Source organism: Panthera leo, chromosome A2, assembly GCF_018350215.1.
Source record: "Panthera leo isolate Ple1 chromosome A2, P.leo_Ple1_pat1.1, whole genome shotgun sequence".
NCBI classification, from domain to species: domain Eukaryota; kingdom Metazoa; phylum Chordata; class Mammalia; order Carnivora; family Felidae; genus Panthera; species Panthera leo.
The window spans coordinates 167,308,620-167,331,381 of NC_056680.1; the positions used below are offsets into that span (position 1 = coordinate 167,308,620).

Here is a 22,762-nt window from a genome sequence, read left to right on the forward strand (position 1 = left end):
GTCCTTTATCCATTTTGAGTTTATTTTTGTGAATGGTGTGAGAAAGTGGTCTAGTTTCAACCTTCTGCATGTTGCTGTCCAGTTCTCCCAGCACCATTTGTTAAAGAGACTGTCTTTTTTCCATTGGATGTTCTTTCCTGCTTTGTCAAAGATTAGTTGGCCATACGTTTGTGGGTCTAGTTCTGGGGTTTCTATTCTATTCCATTGGTCTATGTGTCTGTTTTTGTGCCAATACCATGCTGTTTTGATGATTACAGCTTTGTAGTAGAGGCTAAAGTCTGGGATTGTGATGCCTCTTGCTTTGGTCTTCTTCTTCAAAATTACTTTGGCTATTCGGGGCCTTTTGTGGTTCCATATGAATTTTAGGATTGCTTGTTCTAGTTTCGAGAAGAATGCTGGTGCAATTTTGATTGGGATTGCATTGAATGTGTAGATAGCTTTGGGCAGTATTGACATTTTGACAATATTTATTCTTCCAATCCATGAGCAGGGAATGTCTTTCCATTTCTTTATATCTTCTTCAATTACCTTCATAAGCTTTCTATAGTTTTCAGCATACAGATCTTGTACATCTTTGGTTAGATTTATTCCTAGGTATTTTATGCTTCTTGGTGCAATTGTGAATGGGATCAGTTTCTTTATTTGTCTTTCTGTTGCTTCATTGTTAGTGTATAAGAATGCAACTGATTTCTGTACATTGATTTTGTATCCTGCAACTTTGCTGAATTCGTGTATCAGTTCTAGCAGACTTTTGGTGGAGTCTATCAGATTTTCCATGTATAATATCATGTCATCTGCAAAAAGCGAAAGCTTGACTTCATCTTTGCCAATTTTGATGCATTTGATTTCCTTTTGTTGTCTGATTGCTGATGCTAGAACTTCCAACACTATGTTAAACAACAGCGGTGAGAGTGGGCATCCCTGTCGTGTTCCTGATCTCAGGGAAAAAGCTCTCAGTTTTTCCCCATTGAGGATGATGTTAGCTGTGGGCTTTTCATAAATGGCTTTTATGATCTTTAAGTATGTTCCTTCTATCCCGACTTTCTCAAGGGTTTTTATTAAGAAAGGGTGCTGGATTTTGTCAAAGGCCTTTTCTACATCGATTGACAGGATCATATGGTTCTTCTCTTTTTTTCTTATCAATGTGATGTATCATGTTGATTGATTTGCGAATGTTGAACCAGCCCTGCATCCCAGGAATGAATCCCACTTGATCATGGTGAATAATTCTTTTTATATGCTGTTGAATTCGATTTGCTAGTATCTTGAGAATTTTTGCATCCATATTCATCAGGGATATTGGCCTGTAGTTCTCTTTTTTTACTGGGTCTCTGTCTGGTTTAGGAATCAAAGTAATACTGGCTTCATAGAATGAGTCTGGAAGTTTTCCTTCCCTTTCTATTTCTTGGAATAGCTTGAGAAGGATAGGTATTATCTCTGCTTTAAACGTCTGGTAGAACTCCCCTGGGAAGCCATCTGGTCCTGGACTCTTATTTGTTGGGAGATTTTTGATAACCGATTCAATTTCTTCGCTGGTTATGGGTCTGTTCAAGCTTTCTATTTCCTCCTGATTGAGTTTTGGAAGAGTGTGGGTGTTTAGGAATTTGTCCATTTCTTCCAGGTTGTCCAATTTGTTGGCATATAATTTTTCATAGTATTCCCTGATAATTGTTTGTATCTCTGAGGGATTGGTTGTAATAATTCCATTTTCATTCATGATTTTATCTATTTGGGTCATCTCCCTTTTCTTTTTGAGAAGCATGGCTAGAGGTTTGTCAATTTTGTTTATTTTTTCAAAAAACCAACTCTTGGTTTCATTGATCTGCTCTACAGTTTTTTTAGATTCTATATTGTTTATTTCTGCTCTGATCTTTATTATTTCTCTTCTTCTGCTGGGTTTAGGCTGCCTTTGCTGTTCTGCTTCCATTTCCTTTAGGTGTGCTGTTAGATTTTGTATTTGGGATTTTTCTTGTTTCTTGAGATAGGCCTGGATTGCAATGTATTTTCCTCTCAGGACTGCCTTTGCTGCGTACCAAAGCATTTGGATTGTTGTATTTTCATTTTCATTTGTTTCCATATATTTTTTAATTTCTTCTCTAATTGCCTGGTTGACCCACTCATTCTTTAGTAGGGTGTTCTTTAACCTCCATGCTTTTGGAGGTTTTCCAGACTTTTTCCTGTGGTTGACTTCAAGCTTCATAGCATTGTGGTCTGAAAGTATGCATGGTATAATTTCAATTCTTGTAAACTTATGAAGGGCTGTTTTGTGACCCAGTATATGATCTATCTTCGAGAATGTTCCATGTGCACTCGAGAAGAAAGTATATTCTGTTGCTTTGGGATGCAGAGTTCTAAATATATCTGTCAAGTCCATCTGATCCAATGTATCATTCAGGGCCCTTGTTTCTTTATTGACCGTGTGTCTAGATGATCCATCCATTTCTGTAAGTGGAGTGTTAAAGTCCCCTGAAATTACCACATTCTTATCAATAAGGTTGCTTATGTTTATGAGTAATTGTTTTATATATTTGGGGGCTCCGGTATTCGGCACATAGACATTTATAATTGTTAGCTCTTCCTGATGGATAGACCCTGTAATTATTATATAATGCCCTTCTTCATCTCTTGTTACAGCCTTTAATTTAAAGTCTAGTTTGTCTGATATAAGTATGGCTACTCCAGCTTTCTTTTGGCTTCCAGTAGCATGATAAATAGTTCTCCATCCCCTCACTCTCAATCTAAAGGTGTCCTCAGGTCTAAAATGAGTCTCTTGTAGACAGCAAATAGATGGGTCTTGTTTTTTTATCCATTCTGATACCCTATGTCTTTTGGTTGGCGCATTTAGTCCATTTACATTCAGTGTTATTATAGAAAGATACGGGTTTAGAGTCATTGTGATGTCTGTATGTTTTATGCTTGTAGTGATGTCTCTGGTACTTTGTCTCACAGGATCCCCCTTAGGATCTCTTGTAGGGCTGGTTTAGTGGTGACAAATTCCTTCAGTTTTTGTTTGTTTGGGAAGACCTTTATCTCTCCTTCTATTCTAAATGACAAACTTGCTGGATAAAGGATTCTCGGCTGCATGTTTTTTCTGTTTAGCACACTGAAGATATCGTGCCAAGCCTTTCTGGCCTGCCAAATTTCAAAAGAGAGATCAGTCACGAGTCTTATAGGTCTCCCTTTCTATGTGAGGGCACGTTTATCCCTTGCTGCTTTCAGAATTTTCTCTTTATCCTTGTATTTTGCCAGTTTCACTATGATATGTTGTGCAGAAGATCGATTCAAGTTACGTCTGAAGGGAGTTCTCTGTGCCTCTTGGATTTCAATGCCTTTTTCCTTCCCCAGTTCAGGGAAGTTCTCAGCTATTACTTCTTCAAGTACCCCTTCAGCACCTTTCCCTCTCTCTTCCTCCTCTGGGATACCAATTATGCGTATATTATTTCTTTTTAGTGTATCACTTAGTTCTCTAATTTTCCCCTCATACTCCTGGATTTTTTTATCTCTCTTTTTCTCAGCTTCCTCTTTTTCCATAACTTTATCTTCTAGTTCACCTATTCTCTCCTCTGCCTCTTCAATCCAAGCCGTCGTCGTTTCCATTTTGTTTTGCATTCCGTTTAAAGCGTTTTTCAGCTCCTCGTGACTGTTCCTTAGTCCCTTGATCTCTGTAGCAAGAGATTCTCTGCTGTCCTCTATACTGTTTTCAAGCCCAGCGATTAATTTTATGACTATTATTCTAAATTCACTTTCTGTTATATTATTTAAATCCTTTTTGATCAGTTCATTAGCTGTTGTTATTTCCTGGAGATTCTTCTGAGGGGAATTCTTCCGTTTGGTCATTTTGGATAGTCCCTGGAGTGGTGAGGACCTGCAGGGCACTTCCCCTGTGCTGTGGTGTATAACTGGAGTTGGTGGGCGGGGCCGCAGTCAGACCTGATGTCGGCCCCCAGCACACCGATGGGGCCACAGTCAGACTGGTGTGTGCCTTCTCTTCCCCTCTCCTAGGGGCGGGATTCCCTGTGGGTTGGCGTGGCCATCTGGGCTACTTGCACACTGCCAGGCTTGTGGTGCTGGGATCTGGCGTATTAGCTGGGGTGGGTAGGCAAGGTGCACGGGGGCAGGAGGGGCAGGCTTAGCTCGCTTCTCCTTAGGTGATCCACTTCAGGAGGGGCCCTGTGGCAGCGGGAGGGAGTCAGATCCGCTGCCGGAGGTTTGGCTCCGCAGAAGCACAGAGTTGGGTGTTTGCGTGGAGCAAGCAAGTTCCTTGGCAGGAACTGGTTCCCTTTGGGATTTTGGCTGGGGGATGGGCGGGGGAGATGGCGCTGGCGAGCGCCTTTGTTCCCCACTAAACTGAGCTCTGTCGTCCGGGGGCTCAGCAGCTCTCCCTCCCTTTGTCCTCCAGCCTTCCCGCTTTCTGAGCAGAGCTGTTAACTTATGACCTCCCAGACGCTAAGTCGCGCTTCTGTCGGAACACAGTCCGTCTGGCCCCTCCGCTTTTGCAAGCCAGACTCGGGGGCTCTGCTTGGCGGGCAGGCTGCCCCTCCGCCCCGATTCCCTCCCGCCAGTCCGTGCAGCGCGCACCGCCTCGCCGCCCTTCCTACCCTCTTCTGTGGGCCTCTCGTCTGCGCTTGGCTCCGGAGACTCCGTTCTGCTAATCCTCTGGCGGTTTTCTGGGTTATTTAGGCAGGTGTAGGTGGAATCTAAGTGATCAGCAGGACGCGCGGTGAGCCCAGCGTCCTCCTACGCTGCCATCTTCCAACCTCCCCCGGTTATCTTGTTTTTAATTGTGATATTAAATAACATGACTAATAACATAAAATGTGGCATCGAAACCATTTCTAAGCGCACAGTTCTGCAACACTGAGCATGTTCACACTGTTGTGCAACCATCACCACTATCATCTCCAGAACTTTCCATCTTCCCAAACTGAGACTCTGTCCCCATTAGACACTAACTCCCCATCCCCCTTCCCCAGCGCCCACCCTCTACTCTCTGTCTCTATGGATCTGGCGGCTCCAGGGACCTCATAGAAGTAGAATTACAGGGCAGTTGTCCTTCTGTGACTGGCTTTGCTCACATGATGAGCATCATGTCCTTCAGGTGCGGCCATCCTGTAGCAGGTGTCAGGATTTCCCTCCTTTCCAAGGCAGAATGATTCTCTGTTGTAAATCTATACCACATTTGTTCATCCATCCATCTGGCGATGGACATCTGGGTCGTTTCTACCACCTGACTTCTGTGAATGAGGCTGCCGTGAACATGGGTGTGCAAATATCTATTTGAGTCCCTGCTTTCCATTCTTTGGGGTATTCTTTTGAGATTGCTAGATCATATGGTAAGTCTGTGTTTAATTTTTTGAGGAACCTGGCAGCTGCACCATTGTACATTCCCACCAATGATGCCCTAGGGGTCCATTTCCCCACATCCTCACCAACACTTGATATTTTCTGTTTTTGTTTTTTTACAGTAGCCATCTTCAGATGCGTGAGCTGGTAAGTATGTTTATCTTTTGACATTTTTTTTAATGTTTATTTATTTTTGACAGAGAGAGAGAGAGAGAGAGACAGAGCATGAGCAGGGGAGGGGCAGAGAGAGAGAGGGAGACACAGAATCCAAGGCAGGCTCCAGGCTCTGAGCTGCCAGCACAGAGCCTGATGCGGGGGTCGAACTCACGGACCATGAGATCATGATCCGAGCTGAGGTCGGACTCTCAACCGACTGAGCCACCCAGGAGCCCCACTGACTTTCTTTATAAAGTACATTATCCCATGCAAAAATTTTAATTGTGATTTCAAAGATCTATTGGACACTTTGAAAATATATAGAAGGTTAATAGGTATATATATATTTCTCTCTCCATTCTAAGAAAAGGAAAGGGAGGGGAAAGAAAAGAGAAGAAACCTGTGTCTGACCACAGAACATTCTAGACTCCCCAAAGAGGCCTGCCCTCTGTATCCTTACAGGGCTGCTGGGCCACGCCTCCTTGCCCCACTCGCCTGTAGGGTGAATGAAGTGGCAACCACAGACCCAGACGGTATGTTTTCCTTACTAACTCCCCATCAGCTACTCATAGCACACAATTTTGTGAGATTGGATGATGCCTGCTTTGCTATTTCGTAGACTTTAGCTGTATTAGAAAAAATATCAAATATTGTCTGTCTCCATAAATCAAAGCCTGCATATATATTTACATTTAAATTGCTTTCTTTTTCCAAAGAACTCAAAGCTGTTATCTTACATAATGTTAATATGAGTCCCTGCCAGGAAGGCAAGTTGAGGTTAGGGAAGGAAAACCCCCACGACAGTTGTGATTCCAGGCCTGCTTTTTGTCAAGGACAAAGGAGAGTGAACGAAACTATAGTTTCCATTGTGCTGCTGCCGCTTACATCCCCAATTTAATTAAACATGCACATAGCTATTTTCTTTACAGTCAAACTTCACTGAAGGCAGGTGACACATTTTTACAAGTAAGATTATTTTTTAAAACCTGCTTCCCAGGGCACCTGCGTGGCTCAGTTGGTTAAGCGTCCGACTTCAGCTCAGGTCATGATCTCACAGCTTGTGAGTTTGAGCCCTGCGTTGGGCTCTGTGCTGACAGCTCAGAACCTGGAGCCTGCTTTGGATTCTGTGTCTCCCTCTTCCTCTGCCCTTCTCCCGCTCATGCTCTGACTCTCTCTCTCAACAATACGTAACGTTAAAAAAAAAAAAACAAAAAAAAAAACCCTGCTTCCAAATAAAAGCTTCACGGGGTACAATCACAAGCAGCCTGGGAGGGGAGGGCAAGGGAGAGGCCTGACTGTGTATAAGAGTTGGAGGCGCTCAAGCTGGCAGGGCCACACGGCTGAACACTCCACATCCTGCCATCATGGAGGTTCTAATGTACTCTCCCCCAGCCTAAGTCACCATTATCACAGTCTGCACAGAACTTCCCCCAATCCCTGAAAACACACACACACACACAAAACAAACTATCCGGGGTTGTCAGCAATTTGTCCCCATGGCACATGAGCTAGCAGGACACAAGTATGATTGTTCCCAGCCCTGAAATCCCAGGTCTGGTCCACAGCACTGTTCACTCCAAGGGACACTCAAAGCACCTGGTTTTTGACTTTCAGACCCTCAAATGTGTCCCATGTGGGCCCAGCAAGGACCAACTGAGCTCAGGGGTGGTCAGGCACAAGGCACCTTTTACTCGTGGAGGGCTTCCAGGGTCTAGGTCCTCTGTGAGCCAGGTTCCACCCACAGACACCCGCGTTTGCACAGAGAACAGGGGCAGTCAGAGACGTCTGTGGCAGGCTCCAGGCAAGAACAAAATCCACACCCAAAACACACTCCCTGAACTACCTGGGGAGACCAGGAGCAGTAGGAAAACAGGCGCGCCCCTCACATGGGTCCTCCCACAGCTACCCGGGCCCACCTGCAGACTCCGTGTGGCTTCAGGAGAAGCAGTACAGGGCAAAGCCCCTGTGCAGGTGTTGTACCCTAACCCCTCCCTTAGTATTTGAAGGCCACGACCCAATGGCACACTGCCCCAGATCTGCTGCCATCACACAGCACACAGGTCTCTCCTGAGCAGGGCAGATGTGGTGGAGGGAAGCTCACGTTCCCACCCCTCCAGACCCAGCCACTGGCGGGGCTCAGAGCTCTACCTGAAAACACAAAGTACCAGACATCTCTTCTCTTCCTGATGAGAACAAAACAGGTGGTCTAAAGGATGAACGGCTTCCTGCTGGTGGAGCAAAACTAGGCTGAGGGATGTGGCAGTTCCAGCCGGAGTCGGGGCACCCGATTCCATCACCTACTGTTGTAAAGCTGCTGGTGAGCAGCCGTAAATCCTGGGTACAGATGCAGATGTAGACGCAGACACACACACGTGCATATAAACGATGTGTTCCACTTCCGTTAGGTTTCCATTAACTTTTTAATCACGCCCAGAGAAGTTTCAGCTCCACAACTCTCTTCGCGAGCATCAAAGAAAATGAACCTCGCCCAGAATGTTCCCTCCACATGGTGAGCCCCATCCGCGGTTAGCAGGGTAGAGGCAAGCCCACACCCACAGCTGCATGTCGGCTGGGACTCGCACACTTACCATTCACGCAGGTCTCAGACGGTCTGCAGAGGCCATCCTCGAACAAACAGCCTGGGGAGGAAAGACAAAAGAGAAATGAGTCAGCGCTACAAAAAACAGTGCGGCTCTCCAGGGCCATTACAGCCACTGACTCCCGAGTCTCGAAGAAACGACACGGACACACACAGGCTCTTTGGATCTGACTTTGTTGAGATAATGCAGATGCTAGAAAGCAGCAGGATACACAAAAGAGAACGGCAGGTTAGGAAGAGGTTATTAACTATGAGGGGACCCACCCCCTGGGTCACTGTACAGTCTCTGATTGTTAGTTTGCTCACTGGGGAACTGCTGTAAAATCCACAGAGATGAAGCATTCCCTGAAACAAATACGGGTTGAGGAAGGCACAAAAACAGGACTGGAGAAGCTACGAAAGCAGCTTCTGTTCTAGAAGCAGAGGAGCAGCATCTAACAGGGGACAGCGCTGCCATGAATTCACAAGAATAAGCAGTTTCACTGTGCCCTTACAACAATTCAAGAGAGAGATATTACAGTCCCCGCGCTCCCTGGGAGAAGCCCACCGGCCCGGAGCACAAACCCAGGGAGACGCCCCTCAGTCAGCCACCTGGGCCTCAACTCAAAGCAAAGGGTCTGCTTTCCTGAAGCAACAAATAATCTCATGACAAATATCACGTCCTGTCTTTGTCTGCTTGGAACACACATCGCTGCCCACTTCATCCACGAACTGACCGCGTGCTGCTGTCTGTCTGCTACTGCGCCCCTGTTCCCCACTCCCCCTGGCTCTGCCCCCTGGGGCCTCTCATTCACAGGCCCTCCCCACTGAGTACCCACAGCAGGCCCTGTGAGGTGGGAAAGGTACAACAGACTGGAAGGAAAACTGCCAAGAAGCATCCAAAAGACGGTTAGCCACCACTGAGAGTTAGCGAGACCTGCATCCGATCTTGTTCCCCCAGAAGTAGTGACCCTGAGAAAGGCAACGGGCCCATCCAGTCTCAGTCTCATGAGCAGGACAATCGGGCTGCCTGATCTTTAAGACTCAAGTCCAGCCACCCAGGAGATGGTCTCTGCCGGAAGAACAGATGCAAACCACCCCGGGTCTCGCAAGGAGCCTGGGCAGTCTGGTCGCCCCTCCCACTGCCCCAGGTGCTCAGAGGGCCACATGCTCCCTTCTCTGTGCCCAGGACCATCCCAGCGCATTGCCAGTGCCACAGAAGACCGTGGAGGAGCAGCCCCATGCTCAGGCCCACCACTCACTCACATTAACAACCCTGTTTGTCACATGGAACTTGCAGATGACAGACGGTGAGGAAAGGCAGCAGGAAGAAGCCTTTCCCCACTTCCTGTGCTGCTCTAATCACAGCTGACAATTAGACTCAATTGGAAGGAGAAACGCACCGCAATTAACACTTGAATCTTGACCCTCAACAACCTGCTATCTGCGCGTGCCTCGTTCCATCCTTTACAGGGAACTGGTTAAAAAATGCGGCAGAGAGACTTCTACCAGCAGTATTTCAAGTTGTTTATCAGCAGAGCTGCAAGCGTTAAGCATACTCCACCCCACCATGCAATATGCTAATTTATTTGTGTGGTTATCTGCTCTAAAATTAAGAAAGGCCATATTTCACTTTAAGTGTCAGCCACCTACTAACACTAATCACGACCATAAATCATAGAAAGAAAAAGACATCTGTGTGAGACACTTGGCCCCGCCCCGTGCTCTCCATCCGACACACTTCCTTCTCCAGCGGCACCCACCTCCCTCTCCCTTGGCAGGCTGGGCACGGCTCCAAAGCCGATTTGTTCACACAGCAATCTCACAGTCGAGCTCGTGAATGGCCTCAAGACCAGGTGCGACTCCAAAGCCAGGCAGTTAAACCTGTGAAGCAGGCCCGTGAAGCAGTCCATCTTGGTGCCCAGAGCTTACAGCCAGAATTGCTCGGCTTTGATGGTGGTATCCCCCCTTTCCATGAAAACAAAGGCAGCATTTCCAAAATGCTCAAACTGCTCCCTTGGCTGACCACCCAGAGACCAGCTGTGAAGGTGGGAACACCCCTTATGCATCTATCCACAGATTTCCCTCCAGCTTCAGAACGCACACGCACGCTGACAGATACACACAGGCAGACACATCACACGCACTCACAATACACTCACAGATGTGCATACCAAATCTTTTTAGTCCTAATTCTGCTTCCCCTTTATTTTCTCAGAATACTGCGCAAGATTGCGTCACCACCTTGATGCCTCTTTTTCTTTGCCTGTTCAAACAGAAAAAGATCCAGCAATTCTGCAGAGCCAGGCCAGCTCTGCCTCCCATCATTCCTGAGACATTTAGAAAGGGTTTTGTATTTTGTGGTGGAAAGAGCCCACACGAGCAGGATTCCCACGCCCTGGCCGGTTAACTGCCGACCCCCAGCTGCACGAATCCCCACTGCAGCCCTTCCACTCGGAGGGTGTCCCCTCCAGACTGGGATGCTGCTGTAGAGGGGAGAGTGGGCTGAAAATCGAAGGCCCCAGCCCAGCAATCCGCATCACCAGTATTCCGCCCACCCACAGGCAAGCTGACTACCCTCCAGGGTCTGCTCTTTCCCAAGCTCCCTCCCTCCCACAGGTGTTTGCAGAGGCACTGAGATGGATGCCAGTGCACACTAGCAGAATAGGAGAGGTTCTGTGACCGAATGTAAGAAAAAGATAAAAGTAAAATGAATTCTCTCACCAAACAATAAAACAGGTTGTCTCTCAGATGGACCATATGAACAGGAGCAGTGACTGTATCTTGTACAAAGCCACTGGAACATGCTTAGAACCCAAGTATTCTCAGGAAATCTTCTTAACACTGAGAGCTGATGGGGAGCCTGGGTGGCTCAGTTGGTTAAGCGTCCAACTTTGGCTCAGGTCATGATCTCACAGTTTGTGAGTTCGAGCCCCACATCAGGCTCTGTGCTGACAGCTCAGAGCCTGGAGCCTGCTTCAGATCCTGTGTCTCCTTCTCTCTCTACCCCTCCCTGCTCGCACTCTGTCTCTCTCTCTCTCTCTCTCTCTCTCAAAAATAAATAAACATTAAAAAAATTTTTTTTAAAAACTGAGAGCTGATAATGCTACTAAGCCAAGAAAGATTTAGTATGACAGCCAAATAAAATGATGACAAACTCCAGCTGGCATGCGAATTCTACTCAAATGCACGTTAATAACTAGTATAACAAGTACGTTATCTCTTCGCAAAGGCAATCTTTCACAAATAACGAAGTCTTCTCATACATAGTTCTCTTACTTGATCACTCCCCCTTCTCACTGAGCACTCCCAAAGCAAACAACAATACAATGTAATGACTCTCCCAGTTGCCTACTGCAATGCCTACTCCCATTTTGCAAAAAAAGGAAACCTGGACTCGAGAAGGTTAAGAATATGCCCACAGTCTGACTCAAAGCCTGGTCTGTCTCCCCCACACACACGTGCTTTCTCCACTACTGCAAGCTGTTCCAAGTAAGAGGGGTGGGTTTGTGTCCACACAAGGGTTCACCAGGGCAGACACAGGCACATCACACCACTGGGACCTTACTTGGTGGAGCCCTCTGTCCAGATCCCAGCCCGCAACTCCCATCCCTTCTCCTACCTCCACCTGCAACCTTTGCTCTTCTGTGGGCCCGGAACACACCCAAGGAAAGAAAAAGGCAAATCTTTGCCAGTATCTGGCCAGTGACCGCACACACGTGCACCCTTGGCGGGAAGGAGAGCCCCTGCTCCTGCTCACTGCTTCTCCTTTCACCATATAGTTCCTCCTAAGGCAGTACCACTGGGCTCCTGCTTGCCCGTGGCTCTGCTCCTGGCCTCCACACCCTGTCTCAGCTCCCTGGAGCTTTGCAGAGCAGCTCCCACCCCAGCAGGAAGCGATGGGAGGCCTCACAGAGCAGGCAGATGGTGACACCTGGACTCAGGTGCCTTCAGCCACATGCAGAAACGAAGGGTATGGGCAAAGCGTGTCGGTCCCGGGGCCCATCCTGCCAACAATTACCAGGAGCACCACCCCAGAGGTAGTCAACCTGAGGCGTGTCTCAGAGCAGACACTGAAGTGGATGAACAGTGGCAGACAGGTCCAGGCACAGGGCACACCCCCTGGCTGCACCTCAGGGGTTCCCAGGAGTGGACAGACATCATTTATTTTGTTGGTTTTTGATTTGGGTCTTGATGTGGTGTATACATTGTTTGTTCTCCACTAACCCAGACCATTTTCTCTGGGAGCTGATTCTTGGCTCTCAGACGTCTAAATAGCAATAATCTAAAAGCTGCAAGACGGTGCGTGTGTGTGGCGATTTGTACGGGAAGGCTCATGTTTAAGCCAAGGTGAGCCATTGGAACCAGGCAATGAACCAGATCTGACTATCTCAGTGCAGCGGGAAAGCCTTCCCAGCTGCAGCACCAGAAGGATATTGGGTGACCCTTTGTGGCAGGTTCTGGGCTGCAGTCTCCACCACAGCAGATGCCAGGTGAGGGAGGACAGCTCTCGGTTCACAGTGGTCCCCAGTAAAACCTCAGACCTGGACGTGGGCACAAACACCCTTTTTCAGCTCCATTTCACTCCCCACAGGTGGACTTTCACAGTTTCTATTCTTCCCGTTCCTGTTCGTCCTCTGCCAGGAGTCCCCAGCTCCCCCAAGAGTCCCTGGAGCACAGCACTCAGTAAATTGGGTGATTTAATGCATGAAGAATCACTTCGGGGCGTGCAGGGCTGAGAAACCGAATAAGAACTCTCCACTGCCCCAGCTCCCAAATGTGAGGAGTCCACACCTCAGCAACATTCTCTTGGTTCAAATACTCCTCGTACTGGAAAAGTGGCACGAAAACACAGTGAACGGCTACAGGTATTTGGTAATCAATATATTCACCCTCATTAAGTGAAGGCCGAGCGCCCCGAGAGCATGCAGGGAGGCACTGTGCCCGGTCCTGGACCAGGAGCCTGGCGGGCCTGGCCCACTCGCTAGGCAGCAGGAGGTGTCCTCCCACGAGCAGACAGAGGTCCAGGGGAGTGGCAGCTGGGTGCACACATACGGTGGCAGTTCTCTCTCCTCCACCGTGACCTCCGGAATCTCCAGGTCAGCAGGGCAGCCCTTCCAAAAGCAACAGGAGCAGGTGCTGGGCTGGTCTCTGCTGAGGCAGAGGGAGCACAGGCTCCGGTGAGCTGCAGGTGGAGGCTGAGGGCAGCCTCACCCCTGCCCCTGACAGCTGCAGGGGAGAAAGGAAGTTCTGAATAAGGTGTCAAACCAATTTCACAGAAGCCTATAAAGCCCAGGTGATGTGAGCTGGCACCTGACGGTGTGAAACGGAGGATCAGCCGGTGCCAGGCAAAGTCTGAGATAAAGGTCACCTGGACACCGGGACCCAGGGTCTAAGCCGTCACCTGCTGTCTCTACCAAGCATGTGTCTTCTTTGAAACCCACCAGCCACTGACTGCACTCACTCACTCACTGTAGTCACTGAGCAGTTATTCGTCAGAGGCCCCTATTTTACGGCCGGCAGCAGGTAAACCATCAGTAGAAACAGCCTTCTTTAGGTTTCCCACTCACACCCCGGTCGGCATAGCAACAGCCTGGGTCATGTGAATGCCAAGAAGCAGTCTCGGGAAAGACACTCAAGTCCCCACAGCTGCCTCTGGGAAGGTGTTTCATACTTCAGTACCACCTTTTTGCAAGAAACATACACAGACTCCATAACTTCAAAAATATAAGGCAGGGACTAAGTCAGTGGAGCATTCAACTGTTCATCTCTGGGTCACGAGTTCGAGCCTCATGTTAGGGGTAGAATTTAAATATACATTTATAATAGCAAAGTTAAATAATATCAACCTTACTTTCCTTTCCCGGCTAACTTGCACTAGAAGCCTCACCAGACACCCACACTGACCACTGTGCCCAATGTGCTGCAGAGCTCACTGCCCGCATCCCCCACAGAACCCCACGTGCTCTGTTTTTTGTTCCTGACTTTGTGTACCTGTCCTGGCTTGTCCAGGCCTTTAGAAAAGAGCAACTGTGCCTTGAGCCCCATGAGCCCCCAGTCACTGTGTCTAGTGGAGCCCTTCAATAATCTTATCAATTTCATTTCAGTGCCAGAATCTATCAAAACAGTGATTCTCACCAAAGGCATTTTATCAGTCTCTCCCAGGTAGAAAACAGTAAGGACTGTGAAAACATGAGGTTCTGGGGAATTACACTAAATTATACTCTTTTAGAAACGGCATTAGCAAAGAAAAGTAAGGTGTAAGATTTGAAGAAATATTCTTTTTAAAAGTCATCCTCATTTTTAACATCCATCCAGAGTGAGGAAGTATTGGCCTGGCTCTACCCCATGGTGGACGCACAGCCTTGGCAAAGCCTCTCTGGCTCAGTTGTCTCAGCTGCGAATGCGGGGGGGGGGGGGGGGCGGGTGAGGGGCGGCGGGGAGTTCCCTGCACTCAGCAGGTGTGAAGATAAAGTGCCCATAGTGCCTGGCACAGGGTCCTGCTGTCACTGCTCCCAACATCGCCAAGCCATGGGCACAGACCCACATAACCACAAATTCCGTACTCTCACGGTAGTTTTCCTGAACATTTCTATCACATCAAAAGCAAAAATGCATTTAATCAGATGGAGTATCCAAGCATGGATAGAAAACCTTTTCCACATTAAGAACTGCTTCTTTTAGAATAGACCCTGAACAACAAGCAAGAGAATAAAAAGCCTCAGACCAGAGGCTGGGATGCCGTGCACTTCTAGGAGCTGTGCACTTCTGGGAGCAGGAAGCAGCCCTGAAACCAGCGCTCAGACACCCCTCATCTCAGCAACCCGCACTGAAGTCACAATATCTTGTCTCCTTCCCCCAAGATCCCAGATTAAAGCTGTGGTCCTGATTCCAAAGACAAAAGAGAAAGAGAGAGGAGGGGGAGAGGGAGGGAAGGTGGGGAGGAGGAGGGAGAGGGAATGAGAAGGGAACAGGAAGGCGGCACTGTGATGTCCCTCCCAAAGCATCTAGAGGTTTGGGGCTTTCAGGGTAGGAGGGCTTCTACCCATCATGTTCATCCCAGTGCTGTCTGGGTGCAGAAACCACAATCCAGGACGCTGGTGATCCCACTGAGAGGAAGAAGACAGTCTCCAGAGCCAAAGAGCACACGGGGGTCTGAGACCAAAGCCATTCACAACTGGTGTGTATTACTATGGCCTTACAGTGAACTGCCCAGGAGCAACTGAGAGCTGAAATCTGTTCTACTGTAGGCTTCACAGGCACCGCCTGCTGCAAACCTTCAGGGTAACTTCTCTCACCTCATTCTGTGTGACAGGGTAGCTGCAGGCTCAGTGCCCCTCCACATCCATGCTTCCTCCCCAGCGGGGGACACAGCGAGAAACCCACACAAACACAGGCAAGCTGGTGCCTGTCAGTGAGGCGGGCTCCGGGGACCAACACAAATCACCAGGTCATGACAACTGGTCCTCCCTAGTCCAGCTCCCCACAACTTTGCTTGGTTAACTCTGTCCCTGAAGGTGACATCTACATTCATCAGGGGCTGAAAAGGCCACGGTCTGCCACACATCTTTTGTTTCTGCAAACAAAGTTCTTGTCTGAGGCAGGGGCCACTATCTTGAGGCAGTTCCTGCTGGCCCACCTATCCACAAAATCAGCTTCTCCGAGAGGTTGGTTAAGCATCCAACTCTCGGTTTCAGCTCAGGTCATGATCTCACGGTTCGTGAGTTTGAGCCCTGTATTGGGCTCTGTGTTGCCAGCGTAAAGCCTGCTTGGGATTCTCTCTCTCCCTCTCTCTCCTCCTCCCCTACTCACATGCTCTCTCAAAGTAAATAAGTAAACTTTAAAGACAAAAATCAGCGTCTCGCACACAGAGAACTCCATACCTGTTCTGGAAGGGGGCTCATGAGCCAGGACCTGCCAACCATCAAGTCCTATGACATTTTTCAAAAATAAAGAAAAACTAAATTCTTATCTCGAGTAACTCCCTTGATTTCAAGTTCTTCATTGCATATACTTAAGAATAAGAATAAATTGTTCCAAATTCAAGATATCTACCAGAATTCTGTGTTTTATTTTTAAGGTGCAGGAGTTAATTGTTGGGAAATGTGTTGTGAACACCATACATCTTGCTGTACTACTTTGATGGGCTTCAACTCTATGGGTTCTGAGTGCTTTTTTGACTGGTTCTTTGTTTTTTGTCCTCTACCTCCTGAGATGGAATAATATCTTCAAAACAAGCATTATTTTCTTGAATTGTTCTTTGGGATTAAGAAAGCATTTCTAAGCTTGTTTCCATAGATACAAAGCTAAAGGAAAGCTTTGGGAAAATATCTAATGAGGAGCCTTGAATGTCAAATACTGAGAGTGCAAATAGCCACTTTGTAAGGAGACAGATATGGGGAAGCAAACTCAGAGAACCCCATGGGGACAGTCAGGAACACGCCCCAGATCAAGCAGCATTGAAGGCCAGGATAAAGTGAACTACGTGAAAACTAGGATTGCTGAGAGGTGGCATACATGGGTGACACAGCCAAACTTTCCATTATATGTGAGATGCGTGGCTTGAAGAGGAAACAAGATTGTTGGCAGTGCTGGATTGACTTATCTGGTTTCCAGGCCATTCTTGATGCACAGACCACTATGATAGTTGTATAATCTCAGGACCCTCCTTAGTAGACTTAAATCATTTTGTCATCATCACATGATAGATCATGGTATTTACCATATTTCAGGGTAGATATAAGTCAACTGGGGGTCCTGATAAAATATACATTTGATCCCCTAGACCTGCCATGGAGCCCAGAGTTATGCATTTCCAATAAGAAGTAAGGGTACAGCTTGTAGAAATAATTTTAACTAAAAAACTTACATCAAGGCAGCCAGCAGGAGGTGGAAAAAGCAGTAGGAAGAGGATTAATGATGGCCAACAACAGCTGTGGGAAATGGCAACAACCCCTCACTTTCCAGCATGGTCCCTGAGGGTCGGCCCAGCCTTGATGGAGAGGAGATGCCCAAGAAGCACCCAGGCTGAGGCAGTGGCAGCGGCAGGGACTCAGTGAGGAGGAGGACACGGGGGAGCAGGGACACGGGTAGAAAGGGAAGACGGTGGCATCACTGCCCCAGCCGCCTAGTGCCACTGTCCACGCTGGTGGACTGGTTCCCGCACCTCCCGGTGGCAGAATCAAGGCCAGCCCCGGCTCCTGGCCCCACCTTGGACTCCGAGACAACACCCCCTGCTGCCCCCTCCCCGTCACAGGCACACACTCACTGAGCTCCTGGGCCAGGCCTGCCTGCCCTCTGGGCTACTTGAACAAACAAATCAAAGCACACCTGGTGGAGGGTCCAAAACATCACTACCAGTAGGGAGATAAAGCAACCAAAGTCCCAACAACAGAGAGCAAGTAACACGTGCCAAAAAACACCTCCTGAAGGCCCTGGACAGTGTATGACCTTCTTTAATATGGTAGTGCTCACAGGTACAGGGCACATAGCAAGGTTTTAAAACATGTAAGGGACAGAAAACTAGCCAAAATGACAAAACAGAAGAATTCTCCTCAAAAGAAATCCCAGGAAGAAATGACAGCTAAAGAACTGATCAAAACAGATATAAACAATATAACAAGAATTTAGAGTAATAGTCATAAGATTAATAGCTCGGCTTGAAAAAAGCATAGAAGACAGCAGAGAATCTATTGCTGCAGAGATCAAGGAACTAAAAATTAGTCATGATGAATTTAAAAATGCTGTAAATGAGGTGCAAAATAAACTAGAGGTGGTGACAGCCAGAATTGAAGAGGGAGAGAGGAGATAGGTGAGATAGAAGATAAAATTATGGGAAAAGATGAAGCTGAGAAAAAGAGAGATAAAAAAAAATCCTAGACCACGAGGAGATAGAGAACTAAGTGATTCAATGAAACGGAATAATATCCATATCATAGAAATTCCAGAAGAAGAAGAGAGAGAGAAAGGGGCAGAAGGTGTACTTGAATAAATCATATCTGAGAACTTCCCCAATCTGGGGAAGGAAACCAACACTGAAATCCAGGAAGCACAGAGAACTCCCTTCAAACATAACAGGAATCGATCTTCTGCATGACATATTATAGTGAAACTGGCAAAATATAAAGATAAAGAGAGAATTCTGAAAGCAGGTAGGGACAAACGGGCCTTAACCTACAAGGGTAAACACATAAGGGTAGTAGCAGGCCTATCTCCTGAAACTTGGCAGGCCAGAAGGGAGTGGCAGGAAATATTCAATGTTATGAATAGGAAAAATATGCAGCCAAGAATCCTTTATCTAGCAAGCCTGTCATTCAGAATAGAAAGAGAGATAAAGGTTTTCCCAGACAAACAAAAACTGAAGGAGTTCATCACCACTAAACCAGCCCTACCAGCAATCCTAAGGGGCCTCTGTGAGTGTTGCAAAGACCACAAAGGACCAGAGACATAGCTATAAGCATGAAACCTAAAATAACACAATGACTCTGAATCCATATATTTCAATAATAACACTGAATGTAAATGGACTAAATGCTCCAACCAAACGACATAGGGTATCAGAATGGAATAAATAAGACCTATCTATTTTCTGTCTACAAGACCCATTTTAGACCTGAGGACACTTTCAGATTGAAAGTGAGGGGATGGAGAACCATCTATCATGCTACTGGAAGTCCAAAGAAAGCTGTAGTAGCCATACTTGTACCAGACAAACTAGATTTTAAACTAAAGGCTGTAACAAGAGATAAAGAAGGGCATTATATCATAATTATGGGGTCTGTTCATCAAGAAGAGCTAACAATTATAAATGTTTATGCACCAAATTTGAGAGCACCCAAAGGTATAAAACAATCATAAACATAAGCAATATTATTGGTAAGAATGTGGTAATTGCAGGGGACTTTAATATTCCACTTACAACAATGGACAGATCATCTAGGCAGAAAATCAGTAAAGAAACAATGTCCCTGAATGAAACACTGGACCAGATGGACGTGACATATATTCAGAGCTTTTTATCCTAAAGCAGCAGAATACACATTCTTCTTGAGTGCACGTGCAACATTCTCCAAGACAGACCACATACTGGGTCACAAAACAGCCCTCAATAAATATAAAAGAAGTGAGATCATACCATGCACATTTTCAGATCACAATGCTGTGAAACTTAAAATCAACCACAGCAAAAAGTTTGGAAAACCTCCAAATGCATGGACATTAAAGAACATCCTACTAAAGAATGAATGGATCAACCAGATAATTAGAGAAGAAATTTAAAAATATATGAAAACAAATGAAAATGAAAACATGACAGTCCAAACCCTTTGGGATGCAGCAAAGGCAGTCCTAAAAGGAAAATACATTGCAATCCAGGCCTATCTCAAGAAACAAGAAGTATCCCAACTACAAATCTAACAGCACGCTTAAAGGAACTAGAAGCAGAACAGCAAAGAAACACCAAGGCCAGCAGAAGAAGAGAAATAATAGGGATCAAAGCAGAAATAAACAGTATAGAATTCAAAACAAACAAACAAAACAAAACAGTAGAGCAGATCAATGAAACCAAGACCTGGTTTTTTGAAAAAATAAATAAAATTGATAAACCCCTAACCAGACTTCTCAAAAAGAAAAGAGACAGGACCCAAATAGATAAAATCACAAATGAAAATGGACTTATCACAACTAATCCCTCAGAAATACAAACAATTATCAGAGAATACTATGAAAAATTATATGCCAACAAACTAGACAACCCGGAAGAAATGGACAAATTCCTAAACACCCACACACTACCAAAACTCATACGGGAAGAAACAGAAAATTTCAACAGACCCACAACTAGTGAAGAAATTGTATCAGTTACAAAAATCTCCCAACAAATAAGAGTCCTGGGCCAGATGACTTCCCAGGGGAATTCGACTAGACATTTAAAGCAGAGTTAATACCTATCCTTCTCAAGCTGTTCCAAAAAGTAGAAAAGGAAGGAAAGCTTCTGGACTCATTCTATGAAGCCAGCATTACCCTGATCCACAAACCAGACAGAGACCCCACAAAAAAGGAGAATTACAGGCCAATATCCCTGATGAACATGGATGCAAAAATTCTCAACAAGATACTAGCATATCGAATTCAACAGCATATAAAAAGAATTATTCACCATGATCAAGTGGGATTCATTCCTGGGCTGCAGGGCTGGTTCAATATTCACAAATCAATCAATGTGATATACCACATTAATAAAAGAAAGGATAAGAACCATATGATCCTGTCAATATGTGCAGAAAAAGCATTTGACAAAATACAGCATCCTTTCTTAATAAAAACCCTCAAGAAAGTTGAGATAGAAGAAACATATCTAAACATCATAAAAGCCATATATGAAAAGACCACAGCTAATATCATCCTCAATGGGGAAAAACTAAGAGCTTTCCCCTGAGATCAGGAACACGACAGGAATGTCCACTCTCACCACTGTTGTGTAACATAGTGTTGGAAGTCCTAGCATCAGCAATCAGACAACAAAGTGAAATAAAAGGCATCAAAATTGGCAAAGAAGAGGGGTGCCTGGGTGGCTCAGTCGGTTAAGCGGCTGACTTGGGCTCAGGTCATGATCTCCCAGTCCATGGGTTCAAGCCCCACGTCAGGCTCTGTGCTGACAGCACAGAGCCTGGAGCCTGTTTCAGATTCTGTGTCTCCCTCTCTCTGACCCTCCCCTGTTCATGCTCTGTCTCTCCCTGTCTCAAAAATAAATAAAACATTAACAAAATTTAAAAAAAAAAAATTGGCAAAGAAGAAGTCAAACTTTGACTTTTCAGATGACATGGTACTCTACAGGGAAAACCCAAAAGACTCCACCAACAGGCTGCTAGAACTGATACATGAATTCAGCAAAGTCTCAGGGTACAAAATCAATGTACAGAAATTGGTTGCATTTCTATACACCAATGATGAAGCAACAGAAAGAGAAATTGATCCCAAGAAACTAATCCCATTTACAATTGCACCAAGAACCATAAAATGCCTAGGAATAGACCTAACCAAAGATGTAAAAGATCTGTATGCTGAAAACTATAGAAAACTTATGAAGTAAATGGAAAAAGACACAAAGAAATGGAAAAACATTCCATGCTCATGGATTGGAAAAATAAATATTGTTAAAATGTCAACACTGCCCAAAGCAATCTACACAATCAAATTGCACTGGCATTCTTCTCAAAGCTAGAACAAACAATCCTAAAATTTGTATGGAACCACAGAAGACCCCAAATAGCCAAAGTAATATTGACAAAGAAAACCAAAGCGGGAGGCATCACAATCCCAGACTTTAGCCTCTACTACAAAGCTGTAATCATCAAGACAGTATGGTTTTGGCACAAAACAAGACACATAGGCCAATGGAATAGAATAGAGAACCCAGACTTGGACCCACAAATGTATCACCAACTAATCTTTGACAAAGCAGGAAAGAGTATCCAATGGAAAAAAGACAGTCTCTTCAGCAAATGGTGCTAAGAGAACTGGACAGCAACATGCAGAAGAATGAAATTAGACCATTTTCTTATACCATACACAAAAATAAACTCAAAATGGATCAAAGACCTAAATGTGACACAGGAAGCCATCAAAACCCTGGAGGAGAAAGTAAGCAACAACCTCTTTGACCTCATCCGCAGCACTTTCTTGCTCAACACATCTCCAAAGGCAAGGGAAATAAAAGCAAAAATGAACTATTGGGACTTCATCAAGATAAAAAGCTTCTGCACTGCAAAGGAAACAATCAACAAAACTAAAAGGCAACCAACAGAATGGGAGAAGATATTTGCAGATGATGTATCAGATAAAGGGTTAGCATCCAAAATCTATAAAGAACTTACCAAAATCAACACACAAAAAGCAAATAATTCGGTGAATAAATGGGCAGAAGACATGAATAGACACTTTTCCAAAGAAGACAACCATATGACCAACCAACACATGAAAAAATGCTCAACATCACTCATCATCAAGGAAATACAAATCAAAACCACATTGAGATACCACCTCACTCCGGTCAGAGTGGCTAAAATGAACAACTCAAGAAACAACAGATGTTGGCAAGGATGTGGAGAAAAAGGATCTCTTTAGCACTGTTGGTGGGAATGCAAACTGGTGCAGCCGCTCTGGAAAACAGTGTGGAGGTTCCTCAAAAAATTAAAAATAGAACTATACTATGACCCAGCAGTAGCACTACTGGAAATTTATCCAAAGGATACAGGAGTGCTGATTCATAAGGGCACATGTACCCCTACGGTTATAGCAGCACTTTCAACAATAGCCAAATTATGGAAAGAGCCCAAATGTCCATCAACTGATGAATGGATAAAGAAGATGTGATTTATATATACAATGGAATACTATTTGGCAATGAGAAAGAATGAAATCATGCCATTTGTAGCAACGTGGATGGAACTGGAAGGTATTATGCTGAGTGAAATAAGTCAGTCAGAGAAGGACAGATATCATATGTTTTCACTCATATGTAGATCTTAATAAACTTAACAGAAGACCATGTTGGAAGGGAAGGGGGAAAAATAGCTACAAACAGAGAGGGAGGGAGGCAAACCACAAAAGACTCTTAAATACAGAGAACAAACTGAGGGTTAATGAGGGGGGTGGGGGAGAGGGGAAAGTGGGTGATGGGCATTG

General features: G+C 45.8%; 1 protein-coding gene across 9 annotated transcripts in view; it reads right to left on the reverse strand.

Moving 5' to 3' along the window:
• The window catches only part of PTPRN2 (protein tyrosine phosphatase receptor type N2), an 811,978-nt gene that overhangs the window by 715,509 nt on the left and 73,707 nt on the right, over nucleotides 1-22,762 (reverse strand). For all 9 annotated transcript variants that reach the window (XM_042927240.1, XM_042927243.1, XM_042927244.1 and 6 more), the window contains exon 2: nucleotides 8,088-8,138. In XM_042927240.1, the coding sequence (XP_042783174.1) occupies nucleotides 8,088-8,138 (51 nt within the window). The remainder of the gene's footprint in view (nucleotides 1-8,087; nucleotides 8,139-22,762) is intronic.